The sequence below is a fragment of the Alexandromys fortis genome, unplaced genomic scaffold, assembly GCF_014885135.2.
Source record: "Alexandromys fortis isolate MF-2015 unplaced genomic scaffold, M_Fortis_MF-2015_v1.1 scaffold_25, whole genome shotgun sequence".
Taxonomy (NCBI): domain Eukaryota; kingdom Metazoa; phylum Chordata; class Mammalia; order Rodentia; family Cricetidae; genus Alexandromys; species Alexandromys fortis.
This window is the reverse complement of record NW_026067904.1, coordinates 10664825-10679421: the sequence shown is the minus strand read 5'-3', so window position 1 is coordinate 10679421 and position 14597 is coordinate 10664825. Positions and strand designations below refer to the sequence as shown.

At 42.7% G+C, this 14597-nt stretch overlaps 1 protein-coding gene across 1 annotated transcript in view; it reads right to left on the bottom strand.

The window, feature by feature from the left end:
• Positions 1–12458: 12458 nt before the first annotated feature.
• Positions 12459–14597, bottom strand: part of Slc39a6 (solute carrier family 39 member 6) — a 22777-nt gene continuing 20638 nt past the window's right edge. The window contains exon 10 of the mRNA XM_050134863.1: positions 12459–13646. Within this exon, the coding sequence (XP_049990820.1) occupies positions 13494–13646 (153 nt within the window). The 3' untranslated portion in view covers positions 12459–13493. The remainder of the gene's footprint in view (positions 13647–14597) is intronic.

Genomic DNA, 14597 nt, shown 5'->3' with positions numbered 1-14597 from the left:
TCCCCCACAGCAGACTGGGTAGCATCTTTAGTCAATACGAAAGCTAGCCACCTGGCTCATGTTTGAATTGTATTTATTTTTCCCCTTTAAAGTCACATTTCTTCTTATGAGAAAGACTGAAATCCTGTGATAAAAAGCATTCTATACAATGAAGACTTATCTCTTCCCCACGAGTTCCCAGATCATGTCTTCAGTCTCTTTCTCCTATCTATAGAGGGGATACCTTTATATTCATTTAACATTTATGTCTACAGCAGCATTGAAATTCTTTTCACACTGCTTTTGTATAGCTATGTTAAATGAAACCAGTTATATTGCGTGTGTGAGAGGGGTACAGGGAGTTGAACCCTGGGCCTGTGCATGCTAGGCAAGCACTCCACCACAGAGCTGGACTCTCAACCCCAAGGTAATTCTTCTCCTTTTTAGTAATTAAATTTATTTATGTTCTCTCTCTCTCTCTCTCCCTCCCTCTCTCTCTTTCTCTCTCTCTCAGGTTTTTTGAGGCAGGGTTTCTCTGTAGCTTTGGAGCCTGTCTTGGACCTCACTCTGTAGACTAGCCTGGCCTCAAACTCACAGAGATCTGCCTGTCTCTGCCTCCCGAGTGCCGGGATTAAAGGTGTGCACCACCACCACCCAGCTTCATTTTTAAAAATTTTTATTCAATAATTTTAAAAGTTAATTTTCAGGTTTACCTTTCATTCTCCTACACACACACACACACACACACACACACACACTGAAGCCACTTAGTACCACAAGTGAGAGCGGGCAGACAACTAAGAGCCAGAGGTAGTGGATGACTGAATCCAAACACTGTTTACTGATTGACAAAGCTGTTGCACACATGAGATCATAGAGGAGGCTGTTACTATATCCACAAGACCCCTACAAGATTAAGGCAGCCAGAATCCCAGCATGGGTGAGGGAAGGGGTTACAAAATCCAAATTAGTTATCACTCAAAAAAAAGGCTAATAATTGAACTATATGCATCATTTTTTAATTAGTCATCTTGTAAATTTATAAAATTTAAAGTTTAATTAAAATATCTCTTCAAAATCTCTACAGGGACACACTTAGATTCATGCATAAATTACTGTTATAAATAATATAATTAAATCAAAAGAGACAAATATACCCCATCATTTTGTTTTGTTTTCTGAGACAGGGTTTAATCACTATTTAATCCAGGCTGGCCTCAGACTCGACTCACAGACATCTGCTTGCCTCCTCCTCCTGAGTGCTGGGATTAAGGTGTGAACCACCAAGCCTTGGTACCACATTCTTTAAAAATTTTGTTTTGTTTTTAATTTTTGAAACGGGGTTTCTCTATGTAGCCTGGCTGTCCTGTAACTCACTCTGTAGAACAAGCTGGCCTCAAACTCAGAGGCCCACCTGCCTTTCCTTCCTGCCCAGCCACATCCTTTTTTTAAAAAAAAAAATTTTAAATCATTTTGTGTATATATGCATCTATGTGAGTTTATGTCCACCTCCTACATGCAGGGACTGTAGAGTTCAGAAAAGGGTATTGGATGCAACAAAAATATAGCGAAAATATTAAAAACAAGACAAAAATACTTATAAATTAATTTCACAAGAACATTACCAAGATGTCAAAACCTGATAAGGGATCTTCTGAGAACTGAAGTTAGAGATAATTGTGAGCCACCATGTGGGGTTCTGGAAACCAAACCTGGGTCCTCTGCAAGAGCAGTAAGTGCTCTTAACTACTAAGTCATCTCTGTAGCTCCTCATCCTCTTACTAAAAATGTTTATGTGTGCGCATGTGTTCACTCTTGTGTCCAGGTGCCCACAGAGGCCAGATCCCCTGGAACTACGGTTACAGACAGTCACGAGCTCTTTGACAAAGGTAAGGGGAACTGAACTCCAGTCCTACACCTAGCACTGAGCATTGTTAACCCCAGAACCATCTCTAGCCTCTAATCTTTTCTCTTTCTCCCTTATTCTCCTGCTTCACTCGCCCTCTCTGTCTCCTTGTCTCTCTCTCTTTTTTAATAATTTATTTATTCTTATTATATGTGCAGTGATGTGTAAGTCTTTGTGAAGGCGTCAGGTCCCTGAAAGTGGAGCTACAGACAGTTGTGAGCTGCCATGTGGATGCTGGGAATTGAACCCAGGTCCTCTGGAAAAGCAGCCAGTACTCTTAATTGCTGAGCCATCTCTCCAGCCCTTGTCTCTTTATGTTTATAGAAAAAAAATTACAGGAATTTTTTGCAATGAGTTATTACAGATTTTAATACACATGTAGATTTGTGTAATTATCGCCCGAGTTGTTCTTAATGGCTGCATCACTCCCAAACACTTCCAACTCACAGCCACAATTTCACACTAACTCTGGAAACCTCTGATTTGTCCTCCCAATCATGCATCTAGAGTATTACGTGAATAGGAACCTGTAAAACACATCCTCCCGAGTGACATCCCCACAGGCTGTTTTGTGCATCGATACTTATTTTTTCACAGAGCATTGCATTGTGCTACACGAACACAGTATGGTTTACTCGAAGCAGTTGACAGACATACAGGTTCTTTCCAGTTTATGGTGGTTATGAACAGAACAGGCTTTGTATAAATGTAAATTTTAATTACTCCAGGTAAATACACAGGAGGGGAATTGCTGGGTTATCATATCAGTAACTTTGTTTGCTAGAATGTGCCAAATCGTTTTTCATCCCAAGTAAACCATGGGCATTCCCAGCAGCCTGCTGAAAAGTTCAGTTGATCCACACCCTTGCTAAATCTCTAGCTAAGAAATTCCTGCTGGGATTTTGATTAAAAAGAATATGTTTATTGAGTTTTCCAGTCAATGAATAACATATTTAATTTTGCTTGAAAATTTAAAAAAATTAGTTTTTACTTTTCAGTATGACTGTATTTATTTATTTATTTATTTTTGCTTTTTCGAGACAGGGTTTCTCTGTGGTTTTGGAGCCTATCCTGGAACTAGCTCTTGTAGACCAGGCTGGTCTCGAACTCACAGAGATCCACCTGCCTCTGCCTCCCAAGTGCTGGGATTAAAGGCGTGCGCCACCACCGCCCGGCCAGTATGACTGTCTTATACATATTTTGTTGGGGTTATTCTCGGGAATGAAATTTTGGTAGGAGCTGTTGCAAGTCAAACTTTATTTTATTTTAATATATATTTATTTATTATGTATACAGTGTTCTGCTTGCATGTGTGCCTATACACCAGAAGAGGGCACCAATTCTCATTACAGATGGCTGTGAGTCACCATGTGGTTGCTGGGAATTGAACTCAGGACCTCTGGAAGAGCAGGCAATGCTCTTAACCTCTGAGCCGTCACTCCAGCCTCTCAAACTTTATTTTAAATTTCAGCTTCCAACTGCCCCTTGTCAGATATACACCTGATAATTTGTGTGTGTGTGAGCATTGTAGCCTGGGTAACAGACAGGTGTGGAATTCCTAGGAGGTTGAAAACACTTCTGGGTGAGTCTGTGAGGGCATTTCCTGATGAATTATGGAGTGAGACTTACCCTGAATGCAAGCTGTGCCATCCCTATTGGCGTGACACAGCAGAAGGAGCAAACAGCTAAAACCAGCATTCCTCTCTTTCTCTCTGATTCCCAGTCAGCCCTGAGGTGCACAGCTGCCCCCTGCCTCACTCTCCTGCTGCCAGGATGCTATCTAGTTCACTGAGCAAGCACTCACAGATGGAACACTCTGGAAAACATGAGCCAAAGGAAATCAAATCTTCCAAGCAAGGGTTGTTGTCCAATCAAGGGCTGGGCAAGAGAATGAGGGAAGGGTTGATCCTATGATACCTAACAAAAGGCCTCCCAGGGCAGGATTAGGACATTTTTAGGAGAGGTCACTGAAAAGTATGCACTCCATGCAGACCTAATTATTTGGAAAAGCGACGAGCCTGTATGGGTAAATCAGCAGCCTCTAACAGAAGTAAAATTACAAGCTGACCAGCAGTTATTGTAGGAACAGCTGGATAATGGTCACATTATGCCCTCCAATTCCCCCCGGAATTCTCTAATTTTGTGATTAAAAAGAAATCAAGAAAATGGAGGTTGCTACAATATTTAAGAGAAGTTAATGAGATCATGCAACCAATGGGAGCTTTACAGCCTGGGTTGCCTTCTCCTACAGCTATACCAAAAGACACCTATAAGATTATTTTAGATTTAAAGGATTATTTTTATACCAGTCATTTGGCACTACAAGATTGTCAAAGATTTGCATTTAGTATTCCATCCGTTCATTTCAAAGAGCCAATGAGAAGATATCATTGGAGCATCTTGCCTCAGGGTATGGCAAACAGTGCTACACAGTGCCAGAAATTTGTGGCTCAGGTTATATAAAATGTTAGAGATCAATTTCCACAAGTTTATATTGTCCATTATATGGGTATCTTGCTTGCCTATAAAACTAAAGGAGCTGGGCGATGGTGGCGCACGCCTTTAATCCCAGCACTTGGGAGGCAGAGGCAGGCGGATCTCTGTGAGTTCGAGACCAGCCTGGTCTACAAGAGCTAGTTCCAGGACAGGCTCCAAAACCACAGAGAAACCCTGTCTCGAAAAACCAAAAAACAAAACTTTGGCTTTGGATGTCAGCATTGCAATTTCTCAGAAAATTAGGAAACAACCTTCCTCAAGACCCAGTAATACCTACCACTTTTGGGTATATATCTAAAGGATGCTCAACCGTGCCACAAGGATATGTGATCAACTATGTTCATAGCAGCATTGTTTGTCATAGCCAGAACCCGGAAACAATCTAAATGCCCCTTGACTGAAGAATAGATAAGAAAAATATGGTACATTTACACAATGGAGTACTACATAGCAGAGAAAAATAATGACATCTTGAAATTTGCAGGCAAATGGATGGAGCTAGAAAACATCATTTTGAGTGAGGTAACCCAGATCCAGAAAGACGATTATCATATGTATTCACTCATAAGTGGTTTTTAAACATAAAGCAAAGAAAACCAGCCTACAAATCACAAACCCAGAGAACCTAGACAACAATGAGTACTGTAAGAGAGACGTACATGGATCTAATCTACATGGGAAGTAGAAAAATACAAGATCTCCTGAGTAAATTGGGAGCATGGGGATGATGGAAGAAGGTTGAAGGGGAGGGGAGAGGTAGGGAGGGGAGCAGAGAAAAATGTAGAGCTCAATAAAAATCAATAAATAAAGAAAGGAGTTTTGCTTGAGACATATGGACAAATCCAGGAGAATCTTACCCATGCAGGGTTAGCTATTGCCTTAGAGAAAGTGCAAAGGTACCCCCTTTCTAGTATTTAGGTCATATGTTATATCCTAAAGAAATTAAACATCAGAAATTGGAAATTAGGAAGGATAGCTTACAGACTCTGAATGATTTTCAGAGATTGTTAGGAGCTATTCAGTGACGGAGACCTTTTTTTTTAAAGATTTCGTATGGGAGACCTTGAGCCATTAAGTGAAATTCTTAAGGGGAGCAGTGACCCAAATTCCATAGACACCTTACAGATACTGCTAGACAGGCACTGGAGCAGGTGGAATACACAATACAGAAACAATGGGTACACTATATTACTTATGATCAACTGATGTGGGAGTGTCATATATCAATCTGTTGATTTCATTGGTTAATTAATAAAGAAACTGCTTGGCCTGATAGGTTAGAACATAGGTGGGTGGAGTAAACAGAACAGAATGCTGGGAGGAAGAAGGCAGTGAGGTAAGACGCCTCAGACAGACGCCATAGATCTCCTCTCTCAGGCAGATGTGATGAAGCTCCGACCCAAAATGGACGTAGGCTAGAATCTCCCTGGTAAGTCACCACCTCATGGTGCTACACACATTAATAGAAATGGGCCAAGCAGTGTTTATATGAATACAGTTTGTGTGTTGTTATTTTGGGGCATAAGCTAGCCAGGCAGCTGGGAGCTGGGTGGCAGGAACACAGCCCGCAGCTCTTTCTACAATCAACCTTAGCAAGCATGTATATTACCTACAAAAGTTACTCCCACAGCAGTATTATGGCAAAACGGTCCTCTTTTCTGGCCATACCTTCCTGTTTTGTCAGTCAAGGTATTAAATTAAATTCTTACTTTGAAACAGTAGCTTGTTCAGTACAGAGAAGTCAGATGGATCCTAGGTGATATTTTGGTAGGGAACCTAATATGATCAATGTTCCGTATACTAAGCAACAGATTGATTGGTTATTTCAAAATAATGATACTTGGGCAATATTGACAGTCACTACATTTTTAAAGCTCTTCAGGTAATAGAAACAGTTCCATGTATTAGGACTGGTAATAATCGAGTAAAAATGCTGCAAATTCAAGAAAATTGCCATGCTTTGTGGGTTATATTAGAGCACATTCAAATCTCCCTGGTCCATTGGCTGAAGGCAATGCTTTAGCTGATAAACTTAGTCAATTGATCACCTCATCTCAAGTTGAGCTTGCTCGGTGATCACATGCTTTACATCATTAAAATAGTAAAAGTTTAAGAAAACAATTTGGATTAAGAGAAATTGCTCATCAGATTGTTAAGCGATATCATATATTCCCACAGTATTTACCTGTACCTCATCTGGGAGTAAGTCCTCGAGGCCTGCTTCCTAATCATTTACAGAAAATGGATGTTACTCATGTTGCAGAATTTGGCAAATTAAGATGTGTGCATGTGACGGTTGATACATATTCAGGTTTCTTAATAACCTCTGCACAGACTGAAGAAGTCACTAAACATGAAAACTTTCTGAACCTCGATAAAAAATCTCTGCCGATGCAATAATCCAAATCAGACCAAATCTAACTGAATTAGAAAAAGCCCAGGTTTAATGGATACCAATGCTCCTGGATGACTTTCCAGCTCCCCAGAGAGAAGATGGGGAAGGAAGACCAGAAAACCACGTGTTTGTTCTCTGAGGGGCAGTTTAAATACCCTGTGGGTGTGGTCTTGAGCCTCTCTGGGGAGGGGTCATCATTTGGTGTGCTTTCTTGGGGTTGGAGTCTGGACTGAGGCAACTCCCAGGGGCAGGAGCTTGGGATGGAACTTTCCAGAACATTTCAGGCTCTTTGGGTATATGCATGCCAGTGGCTGGGGTGATGTTTCCACCCAAACAAACATGATAATTCATTGCTTAAAGTGTTTTTTATATATGGAAATCCCTAGAATTATAAATACAGAAAATGGGTCCAGATATGTTAGTGAAACATTTTAACAATTTAGTTCCCAATGAAATATTGATCATGAAATAGGCATTCCTTATAGTCCTCAAGGACAAGGAATTGGGGAGCATGCCCATGGCTCCTTGAAAACACAACTTCAAAAGATAAAAATGAGGGAATTATACCCTTAGTTGCCACATAATGCCTTAATTTCTCTGAGTTTCTTGAATGTGGATACTCATGAGCCATGGATAGATTCTGGCATGATAGCACCAGAGCAACCTTTGCTAAAGCAAAATGGAAAGACCCTTGCATTGGATAAAGGAAAGGACCGAACCCTGTTTTAATATGGAGTTGAGGGCATGTCTGTGTTTCTTTTTCACAGGAGGGGAATGAGGCTCAATGGAGTCTGGAATGTCTGGTCTGGTGTGTGAGGGAGAAGGATGCCGGCCCTGATGACATCATACACGCTGGTGCCCCCACAGAAGAGTCGGAGTGAGACTGATGGAACCTGTGTTCCTGACTCTTATGTCCTCATTCTGCAGTCTGAGAAGGGAAGGAAGATCGTGGTGATGGTTGATGATTCCCAGCTTCTTGGTGGACCTACTGCACAAACTTCCAGATCTTAGTGAGTCCTACTTACTTTGGAACCAGCCCAAGAATGCTGACTGAATATTTGGCTGACTGAATATTTATCCATATATTTTTGGGGCACAGAATTCATTTTTGCAAGTATAGTATTTGTCTGCTGCTGAGATGGAAAGCCTGGAAAATAGGTGCCCCAGAGAGTTCCCCTCTGTGGGAAAAAGACTTGCAAAGACAGTGGAGCACTATTATTCAGGCAAGGAATGAAGAGGAATGGCATAGAAGTTTTTGCTACTACTCAGACTTGTTGCGGGAGGTCCTTCCGCTCCTCCAACCAATAGCTGCTGAGATACCAGCCCATTGGGGCGTGGTCTCTCTCCCTTTAAAAAAAAGCGGCTACTTCTCTCTGCTCTCTCTCTTCTCTTCACTTCCTGCTCCACTGGCGACTAGACGCCCAGGTTGCGCAGAGGGCTGTTGTCTGGGACGGTGATCTGTAAGTTTTTTTCCCCTTTAAATAAATACCACCCTATTAATCATAATTCCAAACTGGTGTGGCATTGTTTGTGACCTACGCCTTCAGAGGCTGGAACAGTTCGAACTTATCTCTGAAAGTTAGAAGAGCAATGCAATTGGACTATATGAGCGGGAAAAGATTCATCACAGAAATCTTTTTTTTTTGTTTCAAATGCTTTAAGAGAAATGTGATTTGACAAATTGTGTATTTATTGTTAATTTCCATACTAGAATTATGGTATTGACCTGTTAATGATTGTACCTACTTTAGTTCACTATGAAGATGTTACCGATTAGAAAAAGGTTAGAGCTTGACATGATGCTAATGAGTCCTTAGATTTGATGTTTAATAAGACAACTTTGAATTCTGATTCAGCAAAAAAACTGTTAGAGACATCCTGGACCAATTTAAAAGGCCACCCCATCGTGGTCATCCTTCACTCCTTTATTAGGAGATATTGTGGTCACAGGAGCATGTATATTGCAAAGCATTATCTGTTTGCATATGATTATCTAGTTGTCTGTGAACTCTCTGGATGGAAAGTTGGCTCAGGTACACAGAACCTAGCTGCACACCCTCCCTTAACTCTTTACTAACAGAGGCGGATAGTCAATGATGGGTAAGATCTTTTTTCCCTCCAGGAAACCTAAGACAGAGCATACATGACAGACTGTATTTACCGATAACAGGTAAGTCTAGAAAGTGGAAAATGGCCTAAGCCATGCACAGTCATCTGTCCTGTAGCAGAAGCACAGGCTTTATTAAATAAATTAAAAATTGAGGAATATGTGAGGGGCCACAGGAGTAGGTCTATTCCACCTTGACCAAAGGTCAGAGGATTCAAGCCTACATCTGCTTCTTCATGGACATGACAGGAGATTTGACCTAGGGAGTGGCTGTCTACAGGATGGTCTAAGGTGTGGTTGCTGCATGTCTTGCCTAAACAACAGAATGCTTAACTCAGGATATTATAGTTGCTTGATGTTTCAGGCATTGAAACAGGTAAGTGCTGTTTGTTCTTTGTGATACATTAAAGCAGTCTTTTGCCTTCTTTCTCTCCTTTTGGATTGGGATATATAAACATGAAAAATAATGTGAGCAAATTCAGTATTCACTGGATTACCCTCCTGATTCTACTCTGTGTCTCCATTCCTTTTTCTTTAGTATCTCTGTTTCTCCTATCTAATATTTCTGATCCATATACCCCTACCGTGGAATGTGCAAACCCCATCAAGGCTGGACCCCAACAGATGTTGCCCCAATGTGGGCCCTGACAGATATCACCCCAATGTGGGGTCACAACAGAAGAGGAAACCATACTATTAAATTGTGTTGGAGGGAGTCATTTCCTTCAGTGGTCTAGTGACTGGTAGATTATTCAGTCAACTGGACATTGACTTTGGCCTGTTCTACAGTTGCTCAGTTCCTGGATTTTCCTTTGTTTTACACAGAATCACAGGAACTAATTGCTTCAGTATTACACACACACACACACACACACACACACACACACACACACACACACGTTCAGACTGGAATGGGAACTGCAAAAGGGTCCTATTGTTTCCTTTGACCAAACTAGCATGCTCTAACCTCCAGTCTCATAATAGACAAGGGACAAGCTTCTGTATTCCCCAAACTCCTTGAGGGACATTTCCAGTTAGTATAAGACCATCCCCACCTTGCACAGCTGCAGTAGGAGCAGCACAGCTGTAGTAGAGCAGTGCAGCTGCAGTAGGAGCAATGCAGGACAGCTGCAGTAGAAGCAGTGCAGCACAGCTGCAGTAAGAGCAGCACCACACGGCTACAGTAGGAGCAGCGCAGAGCAGCTGCAGTAAGAGCAGCACAGCTGCAGTAGGAGCAGCACAGCACAGCTGCTATAGGAGCAGCACAGCTCAGCTACAGTAGGAGCAGCGCATCACGGCTGCAGTAGGAGCAGCACAGCTCAGCTGCAGTAGGAGCAGCACAGCTCAGCTGCAGTAGGAGCAGCGCATCACGGCTGCAGTAAGAGCAGCACGGCTGCAGTAGGAGCAGCACAGCTCAGCTGCAGTGGGAGCAGCACAGTTGCAGTAGGAGCAGCGCAGCACGGCTGCAATAGGAGCAGCACAGTTGCAGTAGGAGCAGCGCAGCACGGCTGCAATAGGAGCAGCACAGTTGCAGTAGGAGCAGCGCAGCATGGCTGCAGTAGGAGCAGCATAGCTCAGCTGCAATAGGAGCAGCAGAGCACAAGTATGGCTTGCTGGATCAGAGAGGTCATTTAGCCCCAAGGAAGATGATTTTCTCATCCTGGCAGGCGCTGTTACACATAACCCTTTGCATTAGGGAAAAGAAATGATGGTTCCAAAGTCTCCCAACAGGCCCTAAGTAGGAGGTGGGGTATTACTCACTTGTTTCTGGTTCTATTTAGAATGTAGCTAATAATACTTTGAACACTCCATCTTTAGGCACTGTTCCTTTTTGTTTGTTTATTTTAAATTTAGGGACAGCTGGGCTAGGCATGGCTCAGTAGGTAAAGTACATGAGGACCTGAGTTGGGAAGTTCAGTAACCATGTGAGAAGCGGGCATGGCGATCCTCACCTGAAATCCCAGTGCTAGCAGGGCACCGAAGCAGATGCCTGGAGTTCAGCAGCCAGCTAGCTGAATCCAGGAGTCCCAGACTCAGTTAGAGAACCTGTCTCAAAAACAAGGTGGAGAGAGATTGTGGAGGCCACATTGGTGGACCTCCTGGTCCCCACATATATATGCACATGCACGTGTAACCACATGCACAGGCACACACCTTCCCCTCCAAAGCTAGAAAAACCTGGGATCAAACTATAGAGCATTATTCTTTAAAATGTCCTTTGAAGGGGGCTGGAGAGATGACTGAGAGATTAAGAGCACTGGCCACTCTTCCAGAGGCCCTGAGTTCAATTCCCAGCAACCACATGGTGGTAGCTAACAACCATCCATAATGAGATTTGGTACCCTCTTCTGGCCTGCAAGCCAATATGCAGGAAGAACACTGTATATGTAATAAATATTTTTTAAAAAAATATCCTTTGAAATCAAGAGTTCAGAAATGAGTAATATATAAATGAATGAATTGGCTGGCATATTTTAATCTAGATTAGAGCATAAAGGAATGTCTTTTCTGCTGTGATAAAATAAACCACCTTTCTTTTTTTTAAGACAGGTTTAGTCCTGACTGTCCTGGAACTCCCTCTGTAGACCAGGCTGGCCTCGAGCTCACAGAGATCCACCTGCCTCTGCCTCCCAAGTGCTAGGATTAAAGGTGCAAAATAAATAACCTTTTTAAAAAAAGCAACTTAATGGAGGGAGGAATGACTTACTTTTGGCTTAGCTCCAGAGGGATGGAGTCTATCATGGGGACTGGGATGGGGGACATGGAAGGAGGCGGGGGGGGGGGTGTCATGACAGAAGCTGGGGGCTGGGTGGTCACACTGCATCTGTACTGGGGAAGCAGTAAGCAAACAGGAAGTGGGGTTCACTTCTCCAGCAGGGTTGTACCTCCTACAGGTTCACATTCCCCCAAAGCACCACCAGTTGGGGACCACATGTTCAAGCATGAGTGCAGGGGGACATTTCCCATTCAAACTGCAACTATTAGACATTCTAACTCAGGTATGTCTGTACACATGTATGAGCATGCACACCCATGTGCACGTGGAGGCCAGAGCACTAGGTGTCCGGATCTCTAACACTGCATTGTTCCTTTTAGACAAGAGTCTCTCTTACAGAACTTGTGTTTTGACTAGGCTGGTGGCCAGCAGAACCCAGTAACCCTGCTGTCTCTGGCCCTTCCACCACTGGGGGTACACGAGAGTACAATACCATGTCTAGCTTTTCATATGTGTGCTAGGGCTGGGGACTCAGTTCCTCCTGCTGTGTAGTAAGGGCTCCTACCCACAGATCCAAGTCTCCAGCCCTCAGATATCTTAACTTTAAGGAAACGAAGGGGAGTTCTGTTTTGAGACAGGGTCTTACTATGTACTCCTGGTTAGCCTTGTCTTTACAGAAATCCACCTGCCTCTGCCTCCCAAGTGCTGAGATTAATGGCCTGTGCCACTATGCCGGCTGGACGTTTTTAATGGGCTTAGTTTTAACATAGTGAGATGAACAAGTTCTGAAGACAGTGTGAACAGTCAGTGCTCCACGCTGAGTAAGATGGTGAGATGAGAGAGAGCACGACGCCTGCCGTTGAGCTGACACTTTTATTTTCTTAAGAAACATCTAGACAGTGCTGTAGACAACCCTAGTGAATGTACAGTGCCATACATAAAAGGACGGATGCTCACAGTGACATTTTAAAGCACTGGAAGAGAGCGAAGTGCTTTCTGAATCCAAGAGGTCAAAAGAAATTCAGAATGGGTTGTAACGTCCTCACGTGGATTAAGGTTTTAATACTCGCTGTTTGGGAACCTAGACAACCAGAACACCCAAACACGTAACTGTGAGTGTGTCATCCCTCAGTGAAAACCAAGTCTTCTGGTGACACACACTGGTTAACTCATTTAGCCTGTCTCCATACACAGATTTAAAATCCTAGTTTCTGTCAACTGACACATTGCTTGGATTAAGGAATAGACTTCTCTATTATACAAATACACAACCAAATTAAGTCTATCAAAGTGCTCACTGTTTTTTACAGGAACATTAACAATCTGACAGTTGTTCAGAGTGTACTCTGCACTAAATATGTCACTTTACACATCTAAAATCCCCCCCCTCTACAGTATGGTCACTGTTGTGACTTTTCTAAGTAACGGACACCTCCCCAGCCCTTCAGTTCTCTGCTTTCCTATTTCCTGGCTATACGCAGTCCGGCGTTGGCATCTGTGGCTCTGTGCCCATCCTGTCGCACCACTGGCAGGCCTGCAGGGGCCTAACTCCAGCAGGTAACTAATGCTAACGTTGTACAAAAGAGTATTAAAGACACTTTCTAAGATATACAGAACATGTCATGCCAAAACATACAATAAACTGGTAATACTGGTGGATCACACATAGAATTTACACTTCCAAAACACAATAACTTAAATATTAAAACGTACCTGTATGTTACCCAATGTAACTGACTTTATAAGCATAACAAATGGCAAAATTTGATACAAAAAAAATCACAAAATCCACTAGTTTTAAATGCTGTGTATCACAGCATGTGAACATCTCGATCATCTACTCCAACTACAGACAGCAATGCTTCTTCAAGCTACTCGAGGGTTCAGAACCTAATTAGAAATTGATACGAAACACAATTTTATGTTCAAATATGGAAATGAGCAACATAATCCCGAAACCCAGAAGGATCCCAGCATTCTGCAGGAAGAAATACCCCCAACGGCTGCATCCGTGATCACTAGCATCATTGTGCAGCATCTCAGGCACCTGAAAGAGGCAAACACAACAGTTCAGATTTCCGAAGTACAGATGAATTCTAGAAGAATCTGTAGGGCGGTGTTGCTCGGAGCTGGGTGAAGTACGGGTCGCCCCTAGAACTCAACTGTTCCATGCACACCGAGTCTCTTGTCCTAGTGGCTGACTAGTTAGTTCAGTGACTACTGTGGTATTCTGAGCGGGTAAACATTCACCCCACTGTTAATGAAAAGTGATGCTGACTTCTCTGCTTCAGGTACTGCTGCACGGCTAAGGTTCAAGTCTAGGATGTTTTTGTTTGTTTTTCCCCAGGACAGTTTCTCTGTGTAGCCCTGGCTGTCCCGGAATTCACTCTGTAGACCAGGCTGGCCTCGAACTCAGAAATCTACCTGCCTCTGCCTCCCAAGTGCTGGGATTAAAGGCGTGTGTCATCACTGACTTAAGGTTTAAGGCTAATGCAGAGAGGGGAGCTCTTACACTACTTGAAACACAAGTTTAGCAATGAAATTTCTTCTTGGTGACAAAAGATTTTGCCAATAAGGGAATGTTATGTACAGCCTATGGACAACATTGGTTTGGGCTGGGTTTACTTTAAATTTATAGACAATTCAGAGCCTAATTCTATTTTTTTTTAAAGATTTATTTATCATGCATACAACATTCCTTCCACGTATGCTTGCATGCCAGAAGAGGGCACCAGATCTCATTACAGATGGTTGTAAGCCACAATGTGGTTGTTGGGAATTGAACTAAGTACTTTTGGAAGAGCAGTCAGTGCTCTTAACCTCTGAGCCATCTCTCCACTCCCCCCCCCACACCTTTTTTTAGATGTATTTATTTTATGTTTATGGTACTATCTGCATGTACACCTTTATGCCAGAAGAGGGTAGCAGCAGATCCACAATAGATGGTTGTGAGCCACCATGTACTTGCTGGGAATTGAACTCAGGTCCTCTGGAAGAG